The following is a 26,246-nucleotide window of genomic DNA, read 5'->3' on the forward strand; positions in this document are numbered from 1 at the left end:
TTCATGGCCGTAGGAGTAGGACAAAGGAGGCTACTCGGCTGACGGTGGCTGGAAAATGGAGAGACAGACACACAGAGAATGCACAAAGAGTCAAAGAAACAGGAGAGAGACAGACAGATACTAAGTCAAGCCTGTACTAGGTAGATTGTTCCTTCTTTCTTTTTCCATCTGTCCTGTACCTACTGCTAATTTCTGCCCATGTTCAGGGCAGTCTGTCTTTCCTCAAGTGCTGGCCATGTGTCAGCTGTGCTAGATGTGTTTCGGACTAGTATAACAAAATCAGTTGATGACCATGCCTTTAATCCTAGCACTCAGGAGGCAGAGGCAATCAGATCTCTATGAATTCTTTGTGAGTTAGAGGCCCAGCTTGGTCTACATAGCGAGTTCCAGGACAGTCAGAGCTACATAAAGAGACATTGTCTTCAAACCAACATCAAGTTTTCCATCAAGAAGAACCATCATGGCCCTGGGGAGATGGCTCAGCATGTAAAAGCACTTGCTCTTGTGGAAGACCTGTTCTGTTCCCAACATCCCGTGGTGGCTGCAGCCCTCCGTATTCCAGTTCAAGGGTGTCCAGTGCCTTCTTCTAGCCTCCTTGGGAAACAGGATGCATGCACATGATGCACATACATACACATGAGGCAGAACACTCACACACATAAAAAGAATCTTTTAAAGAGAAACATGGCAAACAATATTCTTAGGCTAAGATTTTGTTTCAAATCTTTTTTAAATCAAGACGCTCCGTTTGATTTCAGTAGTGTTAGCCATATCAAAATACCTGTAGAGCACATAGCTGCTGTTAAACCACTCGCAGTCCGAGTCTAAAATATTTTGCTATCAAAGTAATCAGATTCAAGCAAGAGTTTTGATAAAATGCACGTAAACTTTCATAAGTTTTTGAGCACCTGCTGTGCTTCTTGGAGCTGAGAAGACATTGATTAAGGTTTGTTTCTAAAACTTACCACGGGCTTTTAATATTGATGTTTTAAAAGAAAAGTTGTGTCAGAAATGTGGCCGTAGACTGCACTGGATACCTAAAGTCAGAATAGTCCTTGATGTGAACTCCAGACTTCACAAGTACTTTTGGGTTAATACAATAAATATTTCCTGTACCGAACAAATCATTTGGATGCAGATTGAGAGAGATATGATTCTGTTCTCTAGATGATTCCTGTCATATCCTGACTTGTCTGAAAAGTTGGATTTTGTACATATCGGAATATTCTTGTCCTGCCTAACATGCATTGATGCTGTAGCAAGCTGCGTCACCCAGGCATGTTTTGTTGATTCTGTTCTTTTTAGATCCACGAGATGATCAGACAAGAAATCCTGGAGCAAGTCCTCAATAGAGTTGTTACTCGAACGTCCTCTCCCATCAGTCATTTCTTAGGTACTGAACTTCAAGAAGATGAGTTCTTACGACTATTTCCTTTTAAATGTCATAATGATTCAGTCTGGGGGCATCTATGGGGTTGAAGAGATGGCTCAGTGGTTAGCACTTGCCATGTTCTACTGGGGGTTGAGTTCAGGTCCTACGAACCCTTGTGAATGCGAGGTGGGCAGGGTGGCCTATTTGTAATTTCAGCCTCAAGAAGTGGGGACAGGGAATCAGAATCCCCAGAGCAAACTGACTGGCATAACTAGTCATTTTGATGGGCTGCAGGTCTGACTGGGAGACCTTGCCTTGATGAACAAGGTGGAAGGAGATAGAGAAAGATTCCCAGTTTCAACCTTCAATCTCTATATGTGTGTGCAAAACACGTGTACCCACTCACATATGCAGCATGTGCATATACACTCATGGACACCACACACACACACACACACACACACACAGAGACACACACACACACACACACACACAAGAAATGGAAAAAAGGAAATAACAAAACTTGTCTAAATCTATTACCTTTTTCTTACCCCCAACTTTGCTAAAAGCTCTGTTGTTTGACCTGTTTCAGCTTCTCTGAGACTTCTGAAGTCCTCGGAACTAATGTTTCTTACCACATCTATGACCAGATTTTTCCACCTTTTTTATTGGCAACTTTTCTTTAACCCTTAAATTTTAGGGTTCTGTAAAGTTCAATAATTAATATTTTATTATGCCTTTTAACTTTATGGTGTCTAATTGGTATAATTGCCACATTTAAAGCATGACAACTTAATGACCTTTAGTGTGTGTGTGTGTGTGTGTGTGTGTGTGTGTGTGTACTGTGAAGCTGTTAGCATAGTCAGTTTAGGCACTGGGGAAGCAGAGCTGAGCAGCGTAACTAGGTACCGCTGCACCCGTTAGAATGCATGAGATTAAAAATGGTCAGGAGTAATGGCACATGCCTTTCATCCCAGCACTAGGAGGCTGAGGCAGGAGCATCTCTGTGAGTTCAAGTAACAGGCTAACCAAAGCTACGTAGACCAAGCCTGTTTCAAAAAAAAAAAACAAAAACAAAAACCCACATCAAATGTTGGTGGCAATATTGAGTAACTAGAAACTGTTGGAGAAAGGTAGAGGGTATATTTAAAAAAAAATGTAAAATTGGAAATATAAAAAAATTAGACTTCATCAAATTGTAAAATTTCCTTTCTGTGTGACATTACTATAAAACTTGAAGTCAGTCCAAGGCTGGGTGACAGTGTACAGAGCACATGGCTGGCTGGGTCCTGGCCCTAGCTCTGCATGGTATCTGTCAGTGGCTGCCCTGGCTCCTGGCAGTCATCATTTTACAGCTTCTTCTTCCTGACCACACTGGGGTTCCCACCCAGGCTTCGTCCATTGTGTACTGCTTCACTGCGGGATTCCGATTTTGTTTTCTTTCCTGTGCTTGTCTTGCAAGTAGATTCTTCTTCCTTTGGTTAGAAACTCAGGTGATTAATTTCACACCTGTCTCTCTTCTCTCTGTTGAAAAGTACTAAGCTCTAAGTTTTCCTTTAAATGTCCCGGCATCTCGCCTACATTTCTGAAGTTCCCCTGTAGTCCAAAGCTCTTTAAATCTCCCTGTGGTTTGTCCTTTAATCCAGAATAGTAAAGTTGTGGGAGAGGTAATTGAGGACTAAGCACCAGGCCCGTGAAATATCTGAGACCAGGCTGGCTTCAAACCTGCAATCCTCCTGTCTCAGCCAAGTGGGTCATTAGTGACCAGTATCAGAAGACGTTCATTTTCTTTTTTTCGTTTTATTTTGTGTATGAGTGATTTGTCTGCTTGTGTGCATACGTACCACTTGCATGCTTGGTGCCCTCCAAGGTCAGAGGAGGGCATCAGATCTCCTGGAACTGGAGTCATAGATGGTTGTAAGCCTCCACATGGGTGCTGGGATTTGAACCCTAGTCCTGGAAGAACAGCTGAGCCATCTCTGTAGCCCTGTCTCGGTCATCTTTTTCCCTTTTTTTTTTTTTTTTTTTTTTGAGCTGGGAACCAAACCCAGGGCCTTGTGCTTGCTAGGCAAACACTCTACCACTGAGCCAAATCCCCAACCCCTTTTTCCCCTTTCAAGACAGTGTTTCTCTGTGTAGGCCTGGCTGTCCTGGAATACTCTGTACACCAGACTGGCCTCAGACTCAAGAGATCCGCCCGCTTCTGCCTCCCAGTTGCTGGGACTAAAGGAGTGCACCACTGATACCTTGCTCAAGGTCATCTTTTAATTCCCTTTATCTTTTTAAGGTGTCATCTTGTTACTGGGTTTCTGACTTGTGACCAGAGAACACACTTTGTATGAGGTTAATTCTCATAAAGTTCTTCAGTCACAACCTCTGGTTGGTTTCTGAATTGACGTTGTACCTCTCCCTGTAGCACTCCGTGTTCTCTGGCCCTGAACCAGCAACCAGATTAGTGCTCTCAAAATACCAGTAACTCCGCCTCTGGAATCAGTATGTCCTTCTCCAAATTATCGCCTCTCATTAGATGTGGTAATGATACCCACTGCAGTCTGGAGGTGGAGGTAGGAGGATCGCAAGCTTGAAGCCAGCCTGACCTCAGATATCTCTCAGGCCTGGCGTTTAGTCCTAACCCACCTTTCCCACTGCCTTTCCTCTTCTGGATCCTTCCCCATCACTAACTCCCCTGGCCCTCTGACTCTGTGCTGGTCTGTCTATCTTAGACTTTTGCACAGAGTCTGCCATCCTGAGTTTCTATGCACTTAACTAGGACTAATCCCTCAGAGCCTCAAAGATTTCTTTCTCTTTCTCCTCTAAGATGCTTGCAAGGACCTTGTTGTGCATTTCCTGTTTAAATTCTGTTTTTACTCTTTGTTAGATAAAACATGTTTGGAATTATCAGAGACTTGATACTCTGTTATTTTTTCTCTTTTGAGATATTTTTGCTTGTACAAAATATTTCACACTTGTGCAATCAGTGTAATGAGCTGTTTTCTTCCTCTTAGACATTTTAATTTTGTTATTTTGTATTATCACAGAAATGATAAAATACCTGGTAACATTGGGGAAAAGTATGCACGGCCAGTAGAAAGATACATTTAAAAAACAAAAACAAGAACAAAAACCCATGGGGCTGGAGGAATGGCTCAGTGATTAAGAGCACTGGCTGCTCTTCCAGAGGTCCTGAGTTCAATTCCTAGCCACTACATGGTGGCTCACAACCATCTATAATGAGATCTGGTACCCTCTTCTGGCCTGTAGACATACGTGCAGGCAGAATGCTGTATACATAATAAACAAATAAATCTTTTATAAAAACCACCCTTGACATTTCTTTCCTCATACAGACTTTAGATACTTCCTTATCTTTATTTTATAGTTATGTAAGGCAACTAATTATAGATTCTGTTTTCAGACTTGTTTTCAGATATCATCATGTATGCACCTTTAATTCTTCAGAGCTGTTCCAAAGTCACAGAGACATTTGACTATTTGTCCTTTCTGCCCCTCCAGACTGTGCAAGGGCTGCTCAAGGCGGTGCAGGTAGGTCAGGTGACACACCAGATAGCTTCTGAAGCCTGGGCTTTCACTATCCAGTTGGGAAAGTCTGGTACAGCTTTTATAAAAATGGATGTCAGAGCTCCTGTTTTCCTTGAGTGTAACAGTTTGGTATTGAAAGGCTAAAGGCAGAGAGACAGATGTGTCCCAAGTCCCCCTTCTTTACAGCTCTGCTTTTCTTCCGCTCACTTTCAGGTTAGTTGAGTACTTGAAAGTCTCAGAGATTAGTGCACACAGGGGGTTCATGAAGTCACTGGAAGGTACTGTGTTTGATTGATTGATTGATTTTTGAAATAGGGTCTCACTCTATAGCCCAGGCTAGCCTGGAACAACCCATTATGTAGTCAAAGCTGGCCTCAAATTGGTCCAGTTCTCCTGCCCTAGTCTTTCGAGCAGCTGGGATCACAGGCCTGCCTCACCATGCCTGACAGTAACAACTTTCAACTGTGTCAAAGTGTACAGTTGTCTCTGTGGTCAGGAGTAGTCAACCTTGGCCACACATGTAAGACAGACCCGAAAGACAGATGCACAGAGTCCTAATGGCATTCACAGCAAGGGGCTTTGCTAACGAGAGGTGACCTGCTCCATTCCCAGCCACTTCTCAAGATCAGCATGTCGATGAGAGACTCCTTGATCCTCGTCTTGAGGAAAGCTTTGTTTGCCAGGTATGTTGTAGATCCCTGAGACGGCAGGGAGCTAAGCCTTCCAAGTAAGTTGTCTCTGCTGCCTCTCTCGAGGCGCCCCTCCCCTCACACGAGATCCCTAATTCAACACAGCCCTCTCAGCAGGTGAGGAAGCATTCTGCTAAAGGTCATCAGGCAACCTCTGGAGGTGTAAAACAGTACAGGTCGCATGTGTATAAGGACAGCTGGGCTTAGACTGATAAGTAACTAAAGGTCAGACAGCATGTGCATGTGGTATGTGGCAGTGGGAATAGTCTACCACCCATGTTGGTAACCTTCAGTACCCTGCTGTTCCTCCCCTAGAGTAACCTTCATGGAAAGGCTTGCAGGCATGAGCTGATCACCATGCCAAGGGGAAAGGAGGAAAGAACGCTGGAGAAAAGGATCTCACTTTAGTAGGCAGCAGAATCGTGGCTCAGTCACTCATGGACCAGAGTATTAACGAGGGGCCTTAGAGCTCATCTGGGGCCTCCTGGTCCCTCTTTATTGTTTAGTATTTCATTTAAGCTGGAGATTATTGATAGTGTCTCCTAAGAATGTAGTACCGTGTCGCGTGGAAGGCCTTTGATACTTAGAGGATAGGGTACCCAGATACCCAGCTAGCCGTGTCGTAACGCACACCAACACGTCTAGAGGAATGGCAAGCAAGTAGCCGTAGTCTCTGTACTAGAACTGACAGTTCTTTATACTCCTCACCCAAAGCATGCCTGCTACACAGGATTCTATAACATCTGTAACACACGCTGGTCACTGAGATGCGGGCAGCAGCTGTTAGTTTTGGGATGGTGGGTTTATATGATATCAAATACTGGATCCTGTGTAAGCAAAGGATTCGTGTGGAGCAGTACACACATTCAGATACAGCAAAACTCAGCAGTTTACTCTGCTGCTCAGAATGCAGATTCCAGTTCCAGCCCACTTCGTATCTCAGGATCTTCTGTTTGCCATGGAGTCTTGCAAGCAAAGAGAAGTGCAGCTAGTCCGGAGGTTAGGAAGATAAGGCAAACCGGTCGGCTGCTTCCCCATGCCGCTCATTGCTCTGAACGCCTGGTGCCTCACTTTGCGCTTGTAAATTCAGTTAGGCTTGACTAGCACTTGCTCGCCCGTTCACCGGCTACATAGTCCTAGTGCGAGCTTAGATAGCTTAGTACTGTTTTGTTCCAAATTGCATATTCCTGTGGTGCTAACTTCTCTGTGTATACCCCCCCCCCCCGCCGAGCTAGTCAGCTGGATGCCCGGAAATCTGCTGTTGCTGGGTTTTTGCTGCTCTTAAAGAACTTTAAAGTCCTAGGCAGCCTGCCGTCCTCACAGTGCACGCAGTCTATTGGTGTTACACAGGTAAGGGGGCCTCACAGTGACTGTCACTGAACATTCATGACCAGTCCAAACACAGAAGTCACCTTTTTCATTCCTCCTCCCGTAGCTCGGGCTGCCCTGGAGCTTGCACTGGTCCTTGTGCCTCTGGCTCCTGAGAGCTGGAACTGCAAGTGTGAGGGCTGTCATCACCCCAGACTTAACAGTAGGGGTTTGCTCTCTGTTAGACTGCTGTCTAATGTGGTAGACAGTGGCTTTCACGATAGACACTTGACTGACATGTGACTAGTCCAAATTGAGTTGTGCTGCATACATAAATTCATGTCTATTTTCAAGATTTAGAGTGAGATAAAAACATTTTCATTCATTTTATATTGAATTACATACATGTTAATATTATTAACTTACCTGCTTTATTGTGCTTTTTAGCTATTTATATTTATATATTACAAAATTATACATTATATGCATATAATTACACATTAGCTATATATATTGTCTATTATGTATAGCTACATAAATTTACTTTTTCAAGGTTTTATTTATATGTGTTTCTCTTGCCTGCTTGTGTGTGTACAACTCAACAAGACTGCCCACCTCTAGAGCTCTTTGGAGTTTTTAGATAGAAAGAGCTCAGCTTTTTTTTTTAATGGAAGTCTTAGGTTTTTAATAAAATCATGAAGATCATAACGACAGGATTGTCTTGAGAAGGGGTAGTTTCCTTCCTGAGGAGCTAGCACTGTTCAAGTAAGCCTTAAGGAGCATAGAGTCAGTCTTGTCGGAACGGTTTAATCCTAGTCTGTTTCACACCAGACCGAGTGATAGGGAATGCATGGTGATGGTGGTCGCATCGGCATCTGCCCCTGCTTTTAGCTCAGGGAAAGCCAGGCCTAGTCTGCTTCCCCGTGAAGAGCACAACCTCCTTAACAGAAACTGCCTGAGAAGGCTGGACACAAGCTGCCACCTCCCTTTCAGGTGCACGTGGATGTTCACAGCCGATACAGCGCTGTCGCCAATGAGACCTTTTGCCTCGAGATCATAGACAGCTTGAAAAGATGCTTGGGGCAGCAGGCCGACGTCCGGCTTATGCTTTATGAGGTGAGTAAGGAGAGGGCAAGGAACAGTCGGCCTTCCAGAGAGTAACCCTCCTTAGGACAGTAGATGTGTTCTTCTGCAGCTAGTCAGTGGGTAGTAACAGCGAATCCAGAAGTTAAGTTGTGAAATTGTAAATGGTTGCTATACTGTAACCGTTTGTTTTTTTTTTTAATTTGAAGTATTTAGATATATTGCTAACTTACCAGTCTGAGTTTAACTCCAAACTTGTCATTTGTGAGTTCTGTCTCTCACACTCCATGTACCCTTACTTTACTGTCCCATTTCAATTTTTTGTGTACCTGAACTAGCATTAAAACTCCCAAGAGCAGGGGTTGGGGATTTAGCTCAGTGGTAGAGCGCTTGCCTAGGAAGTGCAAGGCCCTGGGTTCGGTCCCCAGAGTTCAGTCCCCAGCTCCAGAAAAAAAAAAAAAAGAACAAAAAAAAAAAAAAAAAAAAAAAACTCCCAAGAGCTGGTAGGGTGGACATGGCTTCAGTCCCAGTACTGGTGAGGCAGAGTATCTTAGCTCCTTTTCTGTTGTATGCCAACACCGCCACTGAGGCAGCTTCGGGGAAGAAGTGTTTTCTTGGGGCTTACAGCTCTAGGGGAACGGGAGTTTACCCCTGTCATGGCGTCATGGCAGGGGCACAGCAGCAGCTGACCCTCAGATCACAAGGTGTAAGCAGCAGAGACTACTGTGAGAATGGTGGGAGGCCATTGAAACCTTAAAGCCCACCTCTAGACGCACATTCCCATCCCTCCCATCAGTTCTGCCTACAGGGGATCACATTATTCAAACATGAGGGGGTCATTCTCATTCAAACCACCACACAGAGGCAGGCCGATCTGTGGGTCCTGCCAGAGCTACCTTGAAAAGAAAAAAAAATGTTTAAGATACTTGAGTATAGATAGCAAGGAGACAGTTCAGGGCTCAGCCTTCCCCTTCACAATGGTCTTATCCAGTATCTGTCAGACATGTGAGAGTTGCCGTCCTTAAATCTCCTTCCCTCTCTCCCTCCTTCCTTCTTTTGTATTTGTTTTTTAGGCTCTGTTAGATTCAGTCACGTAATGACAGAATAGTTAGCAAACAGCAGAAAACAGATGCATAGCTCAGCAGTACACACAGTACCCAGTGGTTGAGGACAAACACTGCTATTTCCAGAATGCAAGGTATTCAGGATGCCTGTTTCAGGGTAGATATTTCCTGGAAGCAGTGGAGGGCATCCGGTCCTCTCAGCAGGGAGGATAGGTCAAAGTTCTTTCAGAGGCAGGCTTTGGCTTTTTCCTTTTTCTCTCCCCCAATCAGAACAACCTGTAGCCCAAGCTGGCCTCAAGCTCAGTGCAACTGATGCTTAGATCCCTATGTGCTTGCCTCTACCTCAAGCTGGAGGGCTACAGGGGACCGCTGCCACCCCTGAAGCTCATTTGACATCCTAGAACAATGTTTCGAGAGCAATAGAAGTTGGTAGATGCTGGAATTTTCAGGTTTGTTAGAATTGCTTTAAGTTGGGGCTGGAGAGATAGCTCAGGGGTTAAGAGCACTGACTACTCTTCCAGAGGTCCTGAGTTCAAATCCCAGCAACCACATGGTGGTTCACGACCATCTATAATGGGATCCGATGCCCTCTTCTGGTGTGTCTGAAGACAGCTACAGTGTACTCACATACATAAAATAAATAAATACTTTTTTAAAACATTGCCTTAACTTATGAAGGTGACTGGGAGAGGGAAATGCTGTTTGCCAGGAAGTGAAAATCCAAAGTGAAAATAGGACTCTGGGACTGGCTAGCCAGTCCAGGAGCCCTGAGCATTCTGTCTCAAACACTACTATGGTAGAGAGCGATCGAGGAGGGCACCCATTACTGACTTTTGGCTTACATTTGTACACACACGCACACACACAAATTTGTTTTGTGGTATTGCCAATTCTACTGTTCATATATACAAATCTATCTAAAATTTATATAGGTTTATCATCTAACTTTATGTTGTAATCGTTTTTTCATTTCACTAAATTTTCTCTGGCAGCATGATTTTTGAGGCCAGATGAAATATTTTGGATACATTGTGTAGCAATTGATATTCTTGCCATGTGTTTGCAGATGCTATCTCTGTCTGTCTGTCTGTCTGTCTCTCCCTCATCGTGTCTGTTACTCTTGATATTAGTTGTAATCTCACTGTTAAATATCAGATGAAGCCAAGATCTTCTGTCCCAGTGAGCCACTTCTCTAACCCTAAATTTTTAAAATTTATTTTCATTATTTGTATATGTCTGTGTGTGTGTGTGTCTGTCTGTCTGTTGGTTTGTGTATGTGAGAGGAATGCCTCTGAAAGCCAAAGGTGTTGGATCCCCTTGGAGGTGGAGTTACAGGCAGTCGCGAACCTCCTGTTGGTACTGGGAATGGAACTTAGGTCCTCTGCGAGAGTAGTAAGTGCTAATAACCACGGAGCTGTTAATGGAGGGAGGTAGGCGTAACAACCACATCTATAACCCCAGCACTGGGGAGACCCAGGTAGACGGGTCATAAAAAATTCGAGGCAGCCTGGGCGACACAGGCCTTGGCACAGATGCACACATGCACATGCAGACATATCCTTGTTCAACATTCCTTTATGCTAAAGTCCTTTAGAGTCTCTCAGCAAACTAGTCAGGAAGGAACTTAGAAAAGGCATTTAGGAAGCTGAAGATAGCCACAGAAGGAATGTTCTCTCTTGTGATGAGGAGCGAAGGTGTTCTCTGTGTTTCCTTCATCCCCGTAGTTGAGATGCTGTCCCCCGCAATAGATCAGGAAAAAGAATTAAAGGCACAGGGATTTAAGAGGGGGAACTAAAGCTGCATCGATGTGCATAGTATTAATCTATTCGAAGTGTTAGGAAGATAAAAGATCAACAGTGTGAAGGTTTATTATAATTACACATCCTAGCGCTGAATAGCCAGAAATTGAAATAAAGTAGTTAAAGCAGATTGAAAGGAAACACTTAAATAAAAGATATGACATGCTTGCAGATTGCTCAGTATTGGTGGTATTTAAGTCTCAAATCTGCAGATGCAGCGCAGCTCTAGCGGAAACTCAGAATGCTGTTTGTAATGTCTGTGTGGGAAGAAAATCTAAGGGGCTGGCGAGTTGGCTCAGCAATTAAAGAGCTCCTAGCTCCTCCAGAGGACCTGAGGCTCCCAGCCCTGTTTCACGTGACTTCTAGCAGCTCCTGGGAATTCAGTGCCTCTTATGGCCTCCACATACATGGCACAGCCTCCAGCCTTCATTCCCACACCCACACCCCGCACCCCAAGAAATCTAATAGGAACTGAGACTGGGTAAGAAAGAACGAGCTTGTCTCTCTGTTGCTCCTAGGGCTTCTACGATGTCCTTCGACGGAACTCGCAGCTGGCTAGTTCAATCATGCAGACTCTCTTCTCGCAGGTAAGATACATTTTTTGTGGGTCACGTAGGGAAATCAGATGAAGTATTGAGATGCTGTGGGGCTGTCGTGCCTTTGGGTTGTTTTGTGTGAATTGTCCCTTCCCAGCTGCCGTACTACTGTCCTCTAACTCTTCCTTGAGTTCTCAGTCTGCTCCTTAAGTCAGAAGGACACTCTGGAACCATTTCAGTTTTATTTCATGTATTTATGATCTTTTGAGGCATAGTCTCAGATAACCCAGGCTGTGACTCAAATGCATTTTTTTTTTTTTTTGGTTCTTTTTTTCGGAGCTGGGGACCGAACCCAGGGCCTTGCGCTTCCTAGGCAAGCGCTCTACCACTGAGCTAAATCCCCAACCCCTCAAATGCATTTTTTTATAGTAGAAGCTGTCTTGAATTTCTCATTTTAACTCAGCCTCCAAAGTGCCAGGGTTTCAAATATACACCACCACTTGAGGCTAGAGTTTCAAAGAAAAAATTTTGTTTGGTTGGTTCTTTTGGGGTAGGATCTCTATATATCCCTGAGTATCCTGGGCCTCAGTATGTAGACCAGGCTGGCCTTGAACTTAGAGATATCCTTGAGTCTCTGCCTCCAAAGTGCAGGGATTAAAGGTATGTGCCACCAAACCCAACTCAAAAAAAATTTTTTTTTTTAAAGATTTATTCATTTATTATATATAAGTACACTGTAGCTGTCTTCAGATACACCAGAAGAGGGCATCAGATCCCATTACAGATGGTTGTGAGCCACCATGTGGTTGCTGGGAATTGAACTCATGACCTCTGGAAGAGCAGTCGGGCGCTCTTAACCGCTGAGACATCTCTCCAGCCCTCAAAAAATGTTTTAAATTAATGAAATACTTCAAAGGGCCATCAAGATGGGATGAATTCAGATAGAGACATAAGATACACATAAATATTTATCAAGTGTTACCAGAATCTTTTTTAACCAGCTATATAATGTTTATTCTCCACTGGGAGAATAGGCCCCCAGTCCATCATTTTCCTGCAAATGGATGTGAACTGATGCAGCCTCATCCTCCATTGCTTCCTGGTGATTCTGGGAAAAAAAAAAAAAATCCATTTGAAATCAGGGTCTTAGATATGTGGAAATTATTGGGAAATTCACTGGGTCTTGGTATGGTCCTCTGTAAATTTTGTACCCCAGTAGCTAAATTATATCTTTCAAGCATCTTCACACTTAAGAATTACAAGCCGTGTTTGAAGGCTTAGGACAGTACTTTCCCAATTCTCCTGACTCAGAAGTGAAGAGAACAGAGGTAAATAACGGCCAGCATTCTTTCAAGCTCTGTTGTGTGCCAAGTCATGCCTGAAGTTCCTTCGGTGTGTTGATAGTTAATCCTCATACAGCTTTAATTTTACCAGTAGACTCGTTTTTCAAGTGAGGGCCCAAGGTTTGGAGAACTATCAAAATCAGTAGTAAATGGTAGTAAGTTTTAGACTCATCAGGCAGTCAGACTCAGAAGTCTAGACTCTTTAAAATCTTTTATTTGTTAATGGCTTCACATGTGTATATAATATCTTGATCACCCAGTTCCCCCAGCACCCCCAACCCGTTCCCCGCCCACCTTCTTGTCTTCTCCTCTTTTCGAGTTGTAACCCACTGAGTCCAATGCATCCTGCAGCCTGTATTCCTCATCGGACTTCCCTGAGAATGCTAACCGCCTTTGCAGGCGAGGGACTGATGTGAATGGAGCAAAAGTAAAGTAAGAATGTTACCCTGACAGTGCTATGAGTGCATGCAGGCAGGCCAGACGATAAGATGTATTAGGTCATCCTTCAGGCAGTTGGGAAAGGTGCTTTAGGAAGGCTAAGGTGCCGTCAGCTTCAACAGTTAAAACCTCGAGTAGTCACGAGTTGTGCCTTTTCTGTCTGTACACAGTTGAAACAGTTCTATGAGCCAGAGCCTGATCTGCTCCCTCCTCTGAAACTGGGAGCTTGCGTTCTGACCCAAGGAAGTCAGACCTTTCTCCAAGAGCCGCTGGTAAGACTCGTCGGCCCCTGCAGCCACTGTCCCCTTGTCAGTGGTAAGGTTGATCTACAGCTGGTCCTATTCTCCCTGAAGTTTCTCCAGTTCTTTCCAGGAGTTTTTACTTTTCCGTGTCAGTTATCTGTGACCTATCATAAGATTGATTTATTGTACTTGGTGTGTATGAGTCTTTGCCTGCAAGGATATATGTGTGCTATAGATGTGCCTGGTGCCTAGAGGCGTTAGATTCCTTGAAACTGGAGTTGTGAACCGCAGCATGGTTGCTGAAACTGGAACCCAGATCCTCTAGGAGCAACAAGTGCCACTGCTGAACCATCTCTCCAGCCCCTACTTTGGATCTCTTGGTCAAGTAGGACTTCAACTAATCCTGACAAGGACCTCTTCCTAAGAGCGTCCTCTCTGTCACTTACAGACCCTTGGTTATACACCATTGGAAGTAGAGATGCATGGGGAGTGAACAGATCTGCTTCCCTAGTCTGTAGGGAGAGCATGGCTTCACTTGAGTTATTCTATGCACTCTGGGATGACCCTAGCTTCAGAAAGGTGGGAAGGGATGGCAAAAAGTGACTTAGAACACAGGTTGAGGAACGGGGAGAGCTGAGTCTTCGTTAGCATAGCTTCAGTGCCACAAGATGTTCCGAGCAGCCTTCTAAGGTGCTGTGTTTGCGTCCCAAAAGCTCCCTCGGCATAAACCCCTGTCTTCAGAACAGCTTTCAGGGCTTGGGAACTGGAGGCCGTTTAACTTCCTATCGGGGGCTCACACCAGGAAGGCATGCATGGAGTTTCATTCTGAAGTGTGAACTCCTTATCGGACCAGCGCTCAGTGCTCAGTGCTCGGAAGGCGGAAGGGTGCAAGAAACGTCTCTCAGTTCACTCACACCTCTCCAGCTTTGTTAATTCAGATGGACCTGCTGTGTGGCCCAGCAAACAGCGTGAGCTTCACAACAGCTTCACAGGCTGCCATGGTTTGTTTCCTTCTACAGGGTCATCTGCTGTCTTGCATTCAGCATTGCTTGGCCTGGTATAAGAGCAGAGTAGTTCCCCTGCAACAAGGAGATGAAGGGGAGGAGGAGCAGGAGGAGGAGGAGTTGTACCATGAGCTGGATGACATGTTGGAGTCCATTACTATCAGAATGATCAAGAGTGAGCTAGAAGACTTTGAGCTGGTAATTGCTAAGTCCTCAGACGTACGGACCCATGGAGGCTTTGATACCATGGTGATTTGTATCTGTCTTTTAGGATAAGTCAGCGGATTTCTCTCAGAACAATAATGTCGGCATCAAGAATAACATCTGTGCGAGTCTTGTAATGGGAGTGTGTGAGGTTCTAATGGAATATAATTTCTCCATAAGTAATTTCAGGTAAGGATTACTGTGGCCCTTCTATCAGTCTTTGTTCTAGCATTATGTTAGACACAAGAGGACCAAAGATGACAATCGTATATGTCTTTTTCTCTTTCTTTTGGCTTTTTTAGACAGGGTCTCACTGCATAGGCCCATAATGGCCTAGAACTTTCATGTAGACCAGGCTGGCTTCATACTCACAGAGATCTGGCCGCCTCTGCCTCCCAAGTGCTGGGATTGAAGGCATGTGCTACCATGCCCAGTTAATGGTATATCTTAATAAATCCAAACTATATACTTTCCTCCAGGCCCATGAATTTTGTGTCCCTGCAAGCTTTCATTTATCCACAGTTCAAAGATCCTGGGTTCACGTACTGCTGACTTTCTGTCACCTTTTGTCCCTGCAAACATTTCTTTAGTGGTAGTACAAGGCTTTCATGGTCTTTGACTGGGAATAAGGGGAAAGAAGAAAAGGCTGTCAGAGATTGCTGTGGCTTGGGAGTACCATGCTGATGAGGTCCATTGCCTCAGTGCTGTGTCTACCTAAGGACACATTGTAGCCTCCTTACTGTCTGAAACCAAAGCGCCTGCCACTGACACTTGTCTCTGGTCTCTTCCTGTTACGCAGCAAGAGTAAGTCTGAGGAGATTCTGAGCCTCTTTATGTGTTACAAGAAGTTCTCTGACATCCTCAGTGAAAAAGCTGGTAAAGGCAAAGCCAAGATGGCCAGTAAGGCCAGCGATAGTCTTCTGTCCATGAAGTTTGTATCTGATCTCCTCACTGCTCTCTTCAGGTAAGAGCCTGCTTGTGAGCCTGCTTCAGTAAGGAGAGCGTACACCCCGTCTTCTGTGTCGCCCAGTTCACATCCACAGTTCTTGCTGTATCGGCACACAATAGGAAATAAGTTAGTTTTTAATTTCCTAAACATCAAAGTTGTGTAACCCAAGAGGGAGGGTGTCCCTCAAAATTGTTGTTCTTCAAGACAGGGTTTTCTCTGGGTAGACCTGGCAGTCCTAGAACTCACTTTGTAGACCAGGCTGACCTCAAACTCAGAAATTCACCTGCTTCTGCCTCCCAAGTGCTGGGATTAATGGCATGTGCCACCACATCTGACTGGACCTCAGAATTATTAAAGCAAATGAAAAGCCAAGGAGTAATGACCAAGAAGGATGGATTTAGTGGTGTTGTAATAAAATCTTAAGTAGTTCATATACAAAGGCACAAAGGGGAAGAAAGGAGAAAACTGAACTAAATAACAAAGGGACAATCAACACTCTAAAAGACCAAGACCATGCTAGAGTGAGGCAGAGTAGCCCTGGCAGTGACTCAGGCTGTGCTGTCTAGAGAGTCATCCATGCAGAGTTTCCTGAGTGCTGCTGTTCTGAAGTCTCTAGAAAGCCTGACTCCAGACTGAGCAGCAGTAGGGCTTGATCGTCCTCCTTGTAGATGAACACAGCCTGAGGACGTTAGGTAGGCACTCGCCATTCAGCTGGATCCCCAGCCCTTTTTCTGTGGACAGGATCGTGTCTAGTTGCCCAGTCAGCCCTTGAACTTGTAATCCTTCTGTTTCAACCTCAGGCGCTGGGTTACAGACTACACCACCAGGCTTAGCTCCTTCCTTCCTTTACTCTCTCTAGAGACAGCATCCAGAGTCATGAAGAGAGTCTGTCTGTCCTGCGGTCCAGCAGCGAGTTTATGCACTATGCTTTGAACGTTGCTCTGCAGAAGGTACAGCAGCTAACACGAACAGGGTGCGTGAGTGGTCCTGACGGCCAGAACCCAGACAGGATCTTTCAGCACCTCTGTGACATAACTCGGTAAGCCGCCTCACCCTCCAACGGTTTGCCGGCTGGTGTGTTGTGAATTCTCTGAGAAGCTCGGGACAGGACCATTGCTTGTATTGGGAGTGAAGTGTAGTTTCCCATAGTGAGTCTTCTTGTTTGTTCTGTGAGGATTCTTTGTCTCATATAAAATCTTCCTGTGTTCGGGAAGGAAGAGGATATTATTACCTAGTGATTGAATTGTACGTAAAGTAAGCACGATGAGCCTAAATGTACACACCCCTGACAACAGATTAAAAATACTTAAAAGCAAATAAATATAATAGGCTTAGGGCCTGGGGAGGGGAAGACATGGTCAGCGTTATCATCCATCTTGACCGAGTGGACGTCTGTTGACCACTCAGCACTGGCTTCCAAGTACATTCTTTTTGTGTGCACATAGTATTTTGAACAGAGTATACCATAAGAGCTAGAGGACGGCTCAAGAGTTAGGAACTGAACACTGCTATTGTGTGACACAATTTCTGAGGAGGATCTGTCTCTGCCTCAAAGGACAGAGAATAAGAGACAAAGACAAAAGAAATAGAGGATGAGGAAAAAGGGGGGAGGGGACGAGGGAGGAGGAGGAGGAAGGGAATTTGTCCCCGGGGACAAAGGACTGCCTCTGGATAGAGAGGTGGCCCATAAGAAAATGACAATTTATATATGTAAAGGGGGAAACCCATGTTAGGGTGAGGTTTTGATGGACATGTTAATTGGGTGAGCCATGGGAGGCTTTTGATTGCTGGACTTTTAATACCTGGATCTGGGCCTTGGCAGTCAGCCTCAGGAGGAGGAAGCAGCCAAATAAGGGAGCAGACCTTGGTGACGAGGTTTAGGGATGTAATCTAACGGATTTTAGCAAGGCAGAGGGACTGGGGGAGGACAGGGCCTGCCAGAGCCGTGTTCATCATGCTCCGGCTGACTGGAGTCCCTTCAACAACAATAATAACCATTAATTTATACAATTAAAAACTTTAGGTGCTGGCAAGGTGGCACAGTGCGTAAAGTCACCAAACCTGATGACCTGAGTTTGATCCTTGAAACCAAAGTCCTTGTGTGACTTCTGATATCAGCACTCAAGTCATGTGTGTGCATACACACACACACAGAGTGAAGGCTGAAATATGATTGCCAAGAATCCGAGGCCAACTGGGCTGTATAGTGGATTTCAGTACAGCCTGAACTATTGTGTGAGGTCATAGCTCAAAAAAAGAAAAGAATGGGCTGGAGAGAAAGCTTGCTTGCTGCTCTTGCAGAGGACTGAATTTCAGTTATGCCCATCCGCACAGTGGCTCACAGCCATCTGCAGTTCCAGGGGGATCTGACTCCTCCTGGCCTGCACACACATGTGTAAAGAATAGTAAATGCATGAGGGGGAGAAGGGAAGTAAAAAGACGGGCAGGGAAGATGGCAGCTGTCATGAACACTGGCTGCTTCTGCATGGGGCTGGGGTGTGGTTCCCAACTGCCTGTTGACTCCAGTTTTGGGGGGCACAATGCCCTTTATGCCCTTCTTGGCATTCAACTCGTACACTAGTATATACTCCCTGTACACACATTGCATAGCTGGTGGTGTTGTTTAAAGAAAAGGGGGATGAGCAGACTATTATGTCCCTACAGTAGATTGAATACTACTTAGCTATAGAAACGGAGTAGGGCTGAGGATGTAGCCAGTTAAGAAAGCTTTCAGAGCAGCAGGAGGCCCTGGGTTTAATCTCCAGCAGCACATAAAGCCAGGCGTGTTGGCACAAGCCTGTAATCCCAGCACTGGAGGGTCAGAGGTTCAAAGTTCTTCTCAGCCACACAGCAAACTTAAGACAAGCCTGGCTGGGGTTGGTGATGGCTCTGAGGTTAAGGCAGCTCTTCCAGACCATCCGGTTCTATGCCCAGCACCCACACAGTGGCTCAAAACTGACTGTAACTCAGTCGTGGGGATCTGACACCTTCCTCTGCAGGCGTTGCACACACATGGTCTACAAACATGCAAGCTAGCAGGGCATTCATTCACATAAAACTTAAAAAGGGAAGGAAGCTTTAAAGAGGCAGGCCTAATGAGACCCCGTTTAACATAAAGCAGTGGGATACCATTATAAAGCACGTGTTTGTGGGAACAGATATGAGACCAGTCATTGTTGACTATCGAGGATGACCAAACAACTTTCCCACACTGTAGGGTCTTGTTTTGGAGATACACGTCAATTCCTACCTCTGTGGAGGAATCAGCAAAGAAAGAGAAGGGGAAGAGCATCTCACTGCTGTGCTTGGAGGCTTTGCAGAAGACATTCAGCGCCGTGCTGCAGTTCTATCAGCCAAAGGTCCAGCAGTTTCTCCAGGCTCTGGGTAGGCATTACAGTGTCATAAACGACTCGCTTTGCTCTGGGCTTCCCTGTCCCCAGACCCCTTGAATCTCTTTGTCCACCTAGCAGAGGACACCTGAGAGGAGCCCCTCACGCAGCTGAGGCGTGACATCTGGGGGGTTCCGGATTGGCGCTTACTGCATTGCGTTTATATTGACTGGAAGAAGGGTACAGCAGTAAGAACTTGATACCTAAAGCCAGACATAGTGATGATGCACACCTTCATCCCAGCACTGGGGAGACAGTCAGGCAGATCTCTGTGAGTTTGAGGCCAGCCTGGTCTACATAGTGAGTTCTGGGACAGCCAGGGCTACAGAACAAGGAGACCCTCTCAACCTCTGCTAACCCCTCAATAAAAGAAAGTGTGATTTAGAAACACATTTAAGTCAGCCCTCAGACCATTTTTTGGGGAGGCTTTCTAAAATTTTAGCTGTCCCCAGACATGGTGCCTCAGACCTGTAATCCCAAATTTGGGAAACTGAGTCAGGATTATAAGTTCGAGACCAGACTTGGCACACGGTGAGACCTTGTCTCAAGATGATATAATTTTAAGTATTGGTTGGGATTGGTACCTGCACAGAAACCTGGCGTTCACGGGGGAAGGTCGGAAGAGCGCCATGAACTTGAGGCCAAACTGGTCTTCATAGCAGTTTCTACAGTGGTACAGGCTACAAAGTGAGAGCCTACCAAGACAATGAGTTTTTAATTCAAAACAAAATGCCCGGGGCTGAGAGGTGGCTCAGCATTAAGAGCACTGGCTGCTCTTCCAGAGGACCTGGGTTTGATTCCCAGCACACACATGGCAGCTCACAGCCATTTGCAATTCCAGTTCCAAGGGGATCCGACATGGCAACCTCTACGATTATGTGGGCACAGACATGCAAGCAGGCTAAAGACCCATACACATAAAAATAAAGAAAAAATGTTTAAGTAACAAGAGGGCTGAGACTCCAGCTTGGTGGTAGTGCTTGCTTAAGCACGCATAAGGACCTAGGTTCAGTCCCTAGTACCAGTGTGTGTGTGCATGTGTGCGTGTGTGTGTGTGTGTGTGTGTGTGTGTGTGTGTGTGTGTGTGTGTGTGTGTGCGCGCGCGCGCGCGCGTGTGTGGTGGGGGAAGTGCTGGACATCATGTTATAGGCCTGTTATCCCAGCATCCAGGAAGCTGAGACAGGAGGGTTGCAGGTTCAGGACTACACACACAGGAATTTCCAGGCTAAGTTGGGTTTGACCTTGTCTCAAAGAAAACAGAACAACAACAAAAATCAAGTTGGTTTGAAAGATGACAGGATTGCTTCCGTTTCCAGATGTCATGAGCACAGAAGAAGAAGAAGCAGGTGTCACCGTCACTCAGAGGGCCTCGTTCCAGATCCGGCAGTTTCAGGTGAGAGGCCTTGGGAGGCAGCTGTGTTAGACGCTTTTGGATCCTTGGAGAACACAGAGAGGAGTCAGACAGGAAGTGAAAGGTGGTGTGTTTGGAAAGAGCCTAGTGAAGATCCAGCAGGCAGAACTTGCGGCCCACAAGGATCACTCATTGTTCAAGGTGACATAAAGAGGAAGCCAGCTCTCCCAAAGGCAGGCCTTCTGGCTTTGGTGTAATTTGGTAATTATGGTATAATTATGTATAATTTGGCCTTGTTTAATACAGGGGCTGGAAAAGTGATTCCGTTAAGTTTCTCACCAGTAATTGTCAGAGTATCGGTGTGTTCCATTTATAAGATTTTTTTAACATATAATGGTTAACATTCCTAACGTACCAGGACTTGTTGCTGGAGCACATATAGCAGGAACAGAAAGGCAAAACATTCCTGTAGGGAGCTCCATTGTAGTCAGGAAGATTGCCAGATGGACACTCAATTCAAGATTGGGTCCCTCATCAGGGCACAGGTGTCAGGGGAGCTGAGTTTGGGTCATGGCTAACCCTGAGATAACTGGTTAACTCTCAGATCACTGGTGCTAACTCTCAGATCACTGGTGCTAACTCTCAGATCACTGGCACTAACCCTCAGATCACTGGCACTAACCCTCAGATCACTGGCTAACCCTCAGATCACTGGCTAACTCTCAGATCACTGACACTAACCCTCAGATCACTAGCTAACCCTCAGATCACTGAGGCTAACCCTCAGATCACTGGCTAACGCTCAGATCACTGACACTAACCCTCAGATCACTGACGCTAACCCTCAGATCACTGGCTAACTCTCAGATCACTGGCACTAACCCTCAGATCACTGGCTAACCCTCAGATCACTGACACTAACCCTCAGATCACTGACACTAACCCTCAGATCACTGAGGCTAACCCTCAGATCACTGAGGCTAACGCTCAGATCACTGACACTAACCCTCAGATCACTGACACTAACCCTCAGATCACTGACGTTAACCCTCAGATCACTGGCTAAGCTCCAGCTCCAAGATGAGACCCACCAGAAACTGCAGTTTGCTCCTCGTGTGTATTGCAGGGAATAAGAGGAGAAGCCACCCTAGATTTTAAGAGAATTCTCCAGCTTATTGTTGAAAGAGAAAACTGCTGTTCAATGTAAGCTTTCTTTTCCTCAGATTTTATCCTCCTGAAGTAACAGAGCTCTAAATTTGTTCTGTCCTAGCCATGAGGCTTTCTGGCTAGATGTCTCTTCCCCAAGACAAACATGTCTACCTGTCTGAACATCCATTCTTTCCACAGACCTGATACAAACATGTCTACCCGTCTGTACATCATTCCTTCTGCAGACCTTATACAAACATGTCTACCCGTCTGTACATCCATTCCTTCCACAGACCTGATACAAACATGTCTACCCGTCTGTACATCATTCTTTCCACAGACCTGATACAAACAGGTCTACCCATCTATACATCCATTCCTTCCGCAGAGGTCCTTGTTGAATCTGCTTAGCAGCCAAGAGGAAGACTTTAACAGTAAAGAGGCCCTCCTGCTCGTCACAGTCCTCTCCACCTTGTCCAAGCTGCTGGAGCCCACGTCACCTCAGGTAACAACAGAACCTGTTCAGTCCCATCCATGTGCCTCAGAGACAAGAATTGTTTCATCATAAAAGCATACATCCGGGCTGGGGATGTAGCTAGTTGGTAGGACCCTTGCTTACCATGTACCAGGCCTGTGTGTGATCCCAGCACCACACGAATCTGTGTGATTGCTGCCTGTAGTCCAAAGGAGGGTCTGAAGCTTGGAGTTGTGGTCAGCTATATAACAAGTTTGAGGCCAGCATTTTCAAAAATTCAAGCAAAAGGGTCTAAATAACCTATCCATTTTCCTATATAGACCACGCTGGCCTCGAACTCACAGAGATCTCACTGCTTCTGCTTCCTGAGTGCTGGGATTAGAGGCGGGCACCACTACTGCCTGGCCTATATAAGTGTTTCTGTCAGAGCATACACAGCCCTGTAAGGTCCAGAGCTTACTGGTCTTGCTCAGTAGGTCAACTATAAACGCTGTTTCTATCAGACACGTCTTGCTTTGGTGCTCTCGGCCTCCTCAGCATGGTGGTCTTCCACTCCTTATGCTTCTTAATGTTTTTGCCCTTTCTGAAACGACAGCTTTAATTGTGAAGGTAGCTGAAGTTCACTAATTGGATGTCATAGGGATAAATGAAGTTTGAAGAGAATTTAACACATGATAAGTCAGCGAATGTGAGCATGACCCTGAAGTAGAGATGCCCGCAGAGATGTGCTCAGAGATGTGTGGGCACGTGTGCAGTGTGCATATTCTTAGATTACTGTATGAGCATTCACACAGAAAAAGAACCAGGGAAGGGCCATTCTGGTGGTCTGCTCAACAGTAGTGTCTCCATAGGATAGTAAAGGATACCTAGGAACTAGCAATCCTTCTGTAGCTACCCATATTCTGTTGTAGCCCTGGGGAGGCAAGGCTCCTCATGTGGCCTCCAGGAATTACTACTACCTGAGAGACGTCACAGTGGTGGTAGGGTGTTGGAGCATTGGAGGACAGATCCTAATGTCCTGTACCCAGGTTAGCCTGGGAGAGGCTGTGCCTCCATTCCACATCCCATCCCCGCTAAGGTTCGCCCATACTGAAGCAGCTCTATTCATTCACACGGATACTTTTGCTGGCAGGGCTGGGGGAGGGGGAAGACAGAAAGACAGACAGACACAGACAGAGAACTGGGAAAGAAACAGGATTATATGGCTGGAGAGTTTGAGGGAAAAGAATAGATGGGTTTGCTATGTCCTTATGGCCAGGATCTTTCTCCACTTCTCTCTGTTAGCCAATGGCCTTTAAAATATCTGAAGTATCAGGACGTAGGATATGTAGACCACCATGGTGGCCGCAGTGGAAGCTCAGAGAGGAGAAATCAGATCCAGCCCTGAGTAGTAGTCCTTAACGTGTAATCCTTAATGACACAAACATTGAGCATTCAGCCATGTGCTATGAGAAGTACCAATACTTCTCACCATTTGGGCTCATTTTTATGCTGTTCTTATAGAACCAGTTAAGTCTAGGCCCAGATTTTGGCAGGTGATTTGCTTAGGCCTAGAAAGGTCTAAGAATCTTCTGTTCTGACAAAACATTTTTCTTTTTTTTTTTTTTTTTTAAAATAGAGTCTGACTTTGTGGCCCTGGCTGGCTTAGAACCCACTATGTAGATCAGGGTAGCCTCCTACTCACGGAGCTCTGCCTATTTCTGCCTCCCAAGTACCACTATGCCCAGCACCTTTTTCTTTAACGACTGATAATCTTTTGTTTAGTTTGTACAGATGTTATCCTGGACATCTAAGATTTGCAAGGAACACAGCCAGGGTGAGTTTCTTGCTCTCCCCCTGAAGGCTTTATATACAGAATCGCCATTACCAGAATCTGTTAGCGGGATCCCTTTACGCTGTCACTAGTGTGGCCAGTCTGCAAAACTCACCAACATTAAGTGTATCAAACTTTCCTTCACACTCCTAGAGGATGCCTCATTTTGCAAGAGTTTGATGAGCCTGTTCTTCAGCCTGCATGTGTTATATAAGAGTCCTGTCACCCTGCTTCGTGACTTGTCCCAGGATATCCATGGACAGCTGGGAGACATAGATCAAGTATAGTGTGGCATCCCATGTGAGGAGTGGGTTAAGGGGATGGCTTACCAATCTTAAGTCTGACCTCTCTTTTCTTCCCAGGATGTAGAGATCGAGAAGACGGACCACTTTGCTATAGTGAATTTGAGAACGGCTGCCCCCACTGTCTGTGTAAGTTCCCATGTAGTCCACGGGAAATAGCCTTCGCTTTGCCCTTCCTTCATGCAGTTCCACCTGAGAAGCCCGTTATGGTGGCTTCCGTCCTCAGGCCTGTAAGGCCCTGTGGAAGCTTGTTCCTGCTCCAGCAATGTGGGCCATCCCACACATTCTTCTCTTTTTACAGTTACTTGTTCTGAGTCAGGCTGAGAAAGTCCTAGAAGAAGTGGATTGGTTAATCACCAAGATCAAGGGCTCAGTGAACCAAGAGACTCTGTCAGATGAAATGACTCCAGGTAGGGATTGTAAGGCCAGCAAAGCCCCACCTCCACCCCCAGCCCCTGCACACACACATCTCAGTGCAATCTGTTGCGTAAAGGCAGAGCCCTGAGCAGTTTTCCTGGGTGGTTTGCTTTCATTCTCCTACTGTTAACTACAGAACTAGACTGAAGTGCATCAATTTCATTTCTCTTCAGAAGATGCCTCTTCTCAAGCAGTTCCACCAACTGTCCACATTGAGAAAGCCATCACCATGCAACTGGGAACACTGGTTACATTCTTCCATGAGCTAGTGCAGACAGCCTTGCCATCGGGCAGCTGTGTAGACACTTTATTAAAGGACCTGTCCAAAATATACAGCACCCTGACAGCATTCGTCAAATACGTGAGTTTCTTGGGAGATGGTCAGGTCCCGCCCCACCTTCTGTAACCACAGCCAGGTACGAAGTGCCTCTGAACGCAGCTCTCGGCTCGTCGTCATCAAGGTCGTTTTCATTTGATGGTACCTAGTGATGGTCTCCACAGGCCGGGGGAAATACTCGTTAGTACTGTCTAAGTGAGCTCTGCTCGGCTCTGACGGAGAACGAATGACTCTTGTTGCACATACACATTTCAGGAGCTCAGTGAATTCAGGAACTGGGTAATGTGTGCACATAAAGCTGCAATCACTTAGGCAGCACGGGGCAGTGCGTGGTCACCTCTGGACCGTGCATCTCGAGTTGCCTGCTGTGGCTGCTGAGCTACTGTGGTGGAGACACCGGGAGCCCGTCCTCTTTACTGGCATCTTAAAAAGATAAATGGCACTTGAGAATAGACTTATCTTCTAGATACAAGGATCTGTCTGAAGGAGCCTTAGGCAGTGAGCTGGTCAAGTCAGCCGCAAACCTGTTGCTGCCTCTTGTCTGGGAAGCTGGTGTGCTCAGAGAAGAGGGGAAGGGAGGCTTTGTTCTTGGCTTTGCTATGAATGTACCTTTTCCTCTGTAGCAAGAGCACTGAGACCTACTCCGTGGCTGATGGGTAAATCTAGGAATTTTCTGTTAGTATCTCCAGGTATGTCAGAGCTCCAGAAGAATTCCAAACACCGTGGAAAAGCTGGTGAGTTGAGATCGGCTTCCCTGAGGAGGGGAGTGTTTATTGCTACAGTTATACTCATTTCTTTCTTTTTTGCTCCAGGTGAAGCTGTCAGGCTCTCATCTGACCCCTGTGTGTTACTCTTTCATTTCTTATGTACAAGTAAGTGATTTGGAGACAGTGCCAGTAATCTTGAAGAAAGGGATTAATGGAGGGCTGAGTTAGTGGGACCTGAATTAGGTTTCCAGCACCCACATCAGGTGGCTTACACTGCCTGTAACTCCAGCTCTGTGAGATCTCACACTTCTGATTCTGACTTCTTTGGGGAAAAGAATATGAGAATATTTAAAATAATAAAAACTAATCTAAAAAAGACTGGGAGGTGGTGGCATAGGCCTTTAATCTCAACACTTAGGAGGCAGAGGCAGAGGCGAATCTGTAAGTTTAAGGCTAGCCTGACCTACCTACGGAGGTGAGTTCCAGGACAGCCGGGGCTACACAAAGAATGCACAAAAACCAGTAAGAAGAAAGGGGCATGTCCCAGGAGCTGCTTGGGCACCTGATGTGTATAAAGTCTACATAAGCCAGAAGTGCCCCCATCTGAACAAACCAAGACGAGAGCTTTATAGATATACCAAGTGTCTTAGGATTTCTATGGCTACCACAAAACACCACGACCAAAAAGCAAATTGGGAAAGGGTTTATTTGGCTTACACTTCCAGATCATAGTCC

The 26,246-nt window shown here is 45.6% G+C and overlaps 1 protein-coding gene across 2 annotated transcripts in view; it reads left to right on the plus strand.

The window, feature by feature from the left end:
* Fanci (FA complementation group I) overlaps positions 1–26,246 on the plus strand; it is a 56,364-nt gene that overhangs the window by 26,056 nt on the left and 4,062 nt on the right. The window contains exons 14-34 of one of the 2 annotated variants that reach the window (XM_039101037.2): positions 1,306–1,393; positions 4,788–4,915; positions 5,525–5,595; positions 6,837–6,951; positions 7,903–8,025; positions 11,374–11,442; positions 13,343–13,444; positions 14,434–14,616; positions 14,690–14,811; positions 15,422–15,586; positions 16,431–16,610; positions 18,789–18,955; positions 20,277–20,353; positions 21,849–21,965; positions 23,700–23,751; positions 23,902–24,029; positions 24,111–24,179; positions 24,352–24,460; positions 24,644–24,828; positions 25,485–25,538; positions 25,617–25,676. In XM_039101037.2, coding sequence (XP_038956965.1) covers positions 1,306–1,393; positions 4,788–4,915; positions 5,525–5,595; positions 6,837–6,951; positions 7,903–8,025; positions 11,374–11,442; positions 13,343–13,444; positions 14,434–14,616; positions 14,690–14,811; positions 15,422–15,586; positions 16,431–16,610; positions 18,789–18,955; positions 20,277–20,353; positions 21,849–21,965; positions 23,700–23,751; positions 23,902–24,029; positions 24,111–24,179; positions 24,352–24,460; positions 24,644–24,828; positions 25,485–25,538; positions 25,617–25,676 — 2,364 coding nt within the window. Of the gene's footprint in view, positions 1–1,305; positions 1,394–4,787; positions 4,916–5,524; positions 5,596–6,836; positions 6,952–7,902; positions 8,026–11,373; positions 11,443–13,342; positions 13,445–14,433; positions 14,617–14,689; positions 14,812–15,421; positions 15,587–16,430; positions 16,611–18,788; positions 18,956–20,276; positions 20,354–21,848; positions 21,966–23,699; positions 23,752–23,901; positions 24,030–24,110; positions 24,180–24,351; positions 24,461–24,640; positions 24,829–25,484; positions 25,539–25,616; positions 25,677–26,246 lie in introns of both variants that reach the window. The other variant, NM_001427670.1, reaches the window with a different exon arrangement.

Source organism: Rattus norvegicus, chromosome 1, assembly GCF_036323735.1.
Source record: "Rattus norvegicus strain BN/NHsdMcwi chromosome 1, GRCr8, whole genome shotgun sequence".
NCBI classification, from domain to species: domain Eukaryota; kingdom Metazoa; phylum Chordata; class Mammalia; order Rodentia; family Muridae; genus Rattus; species Rattus norvegicus.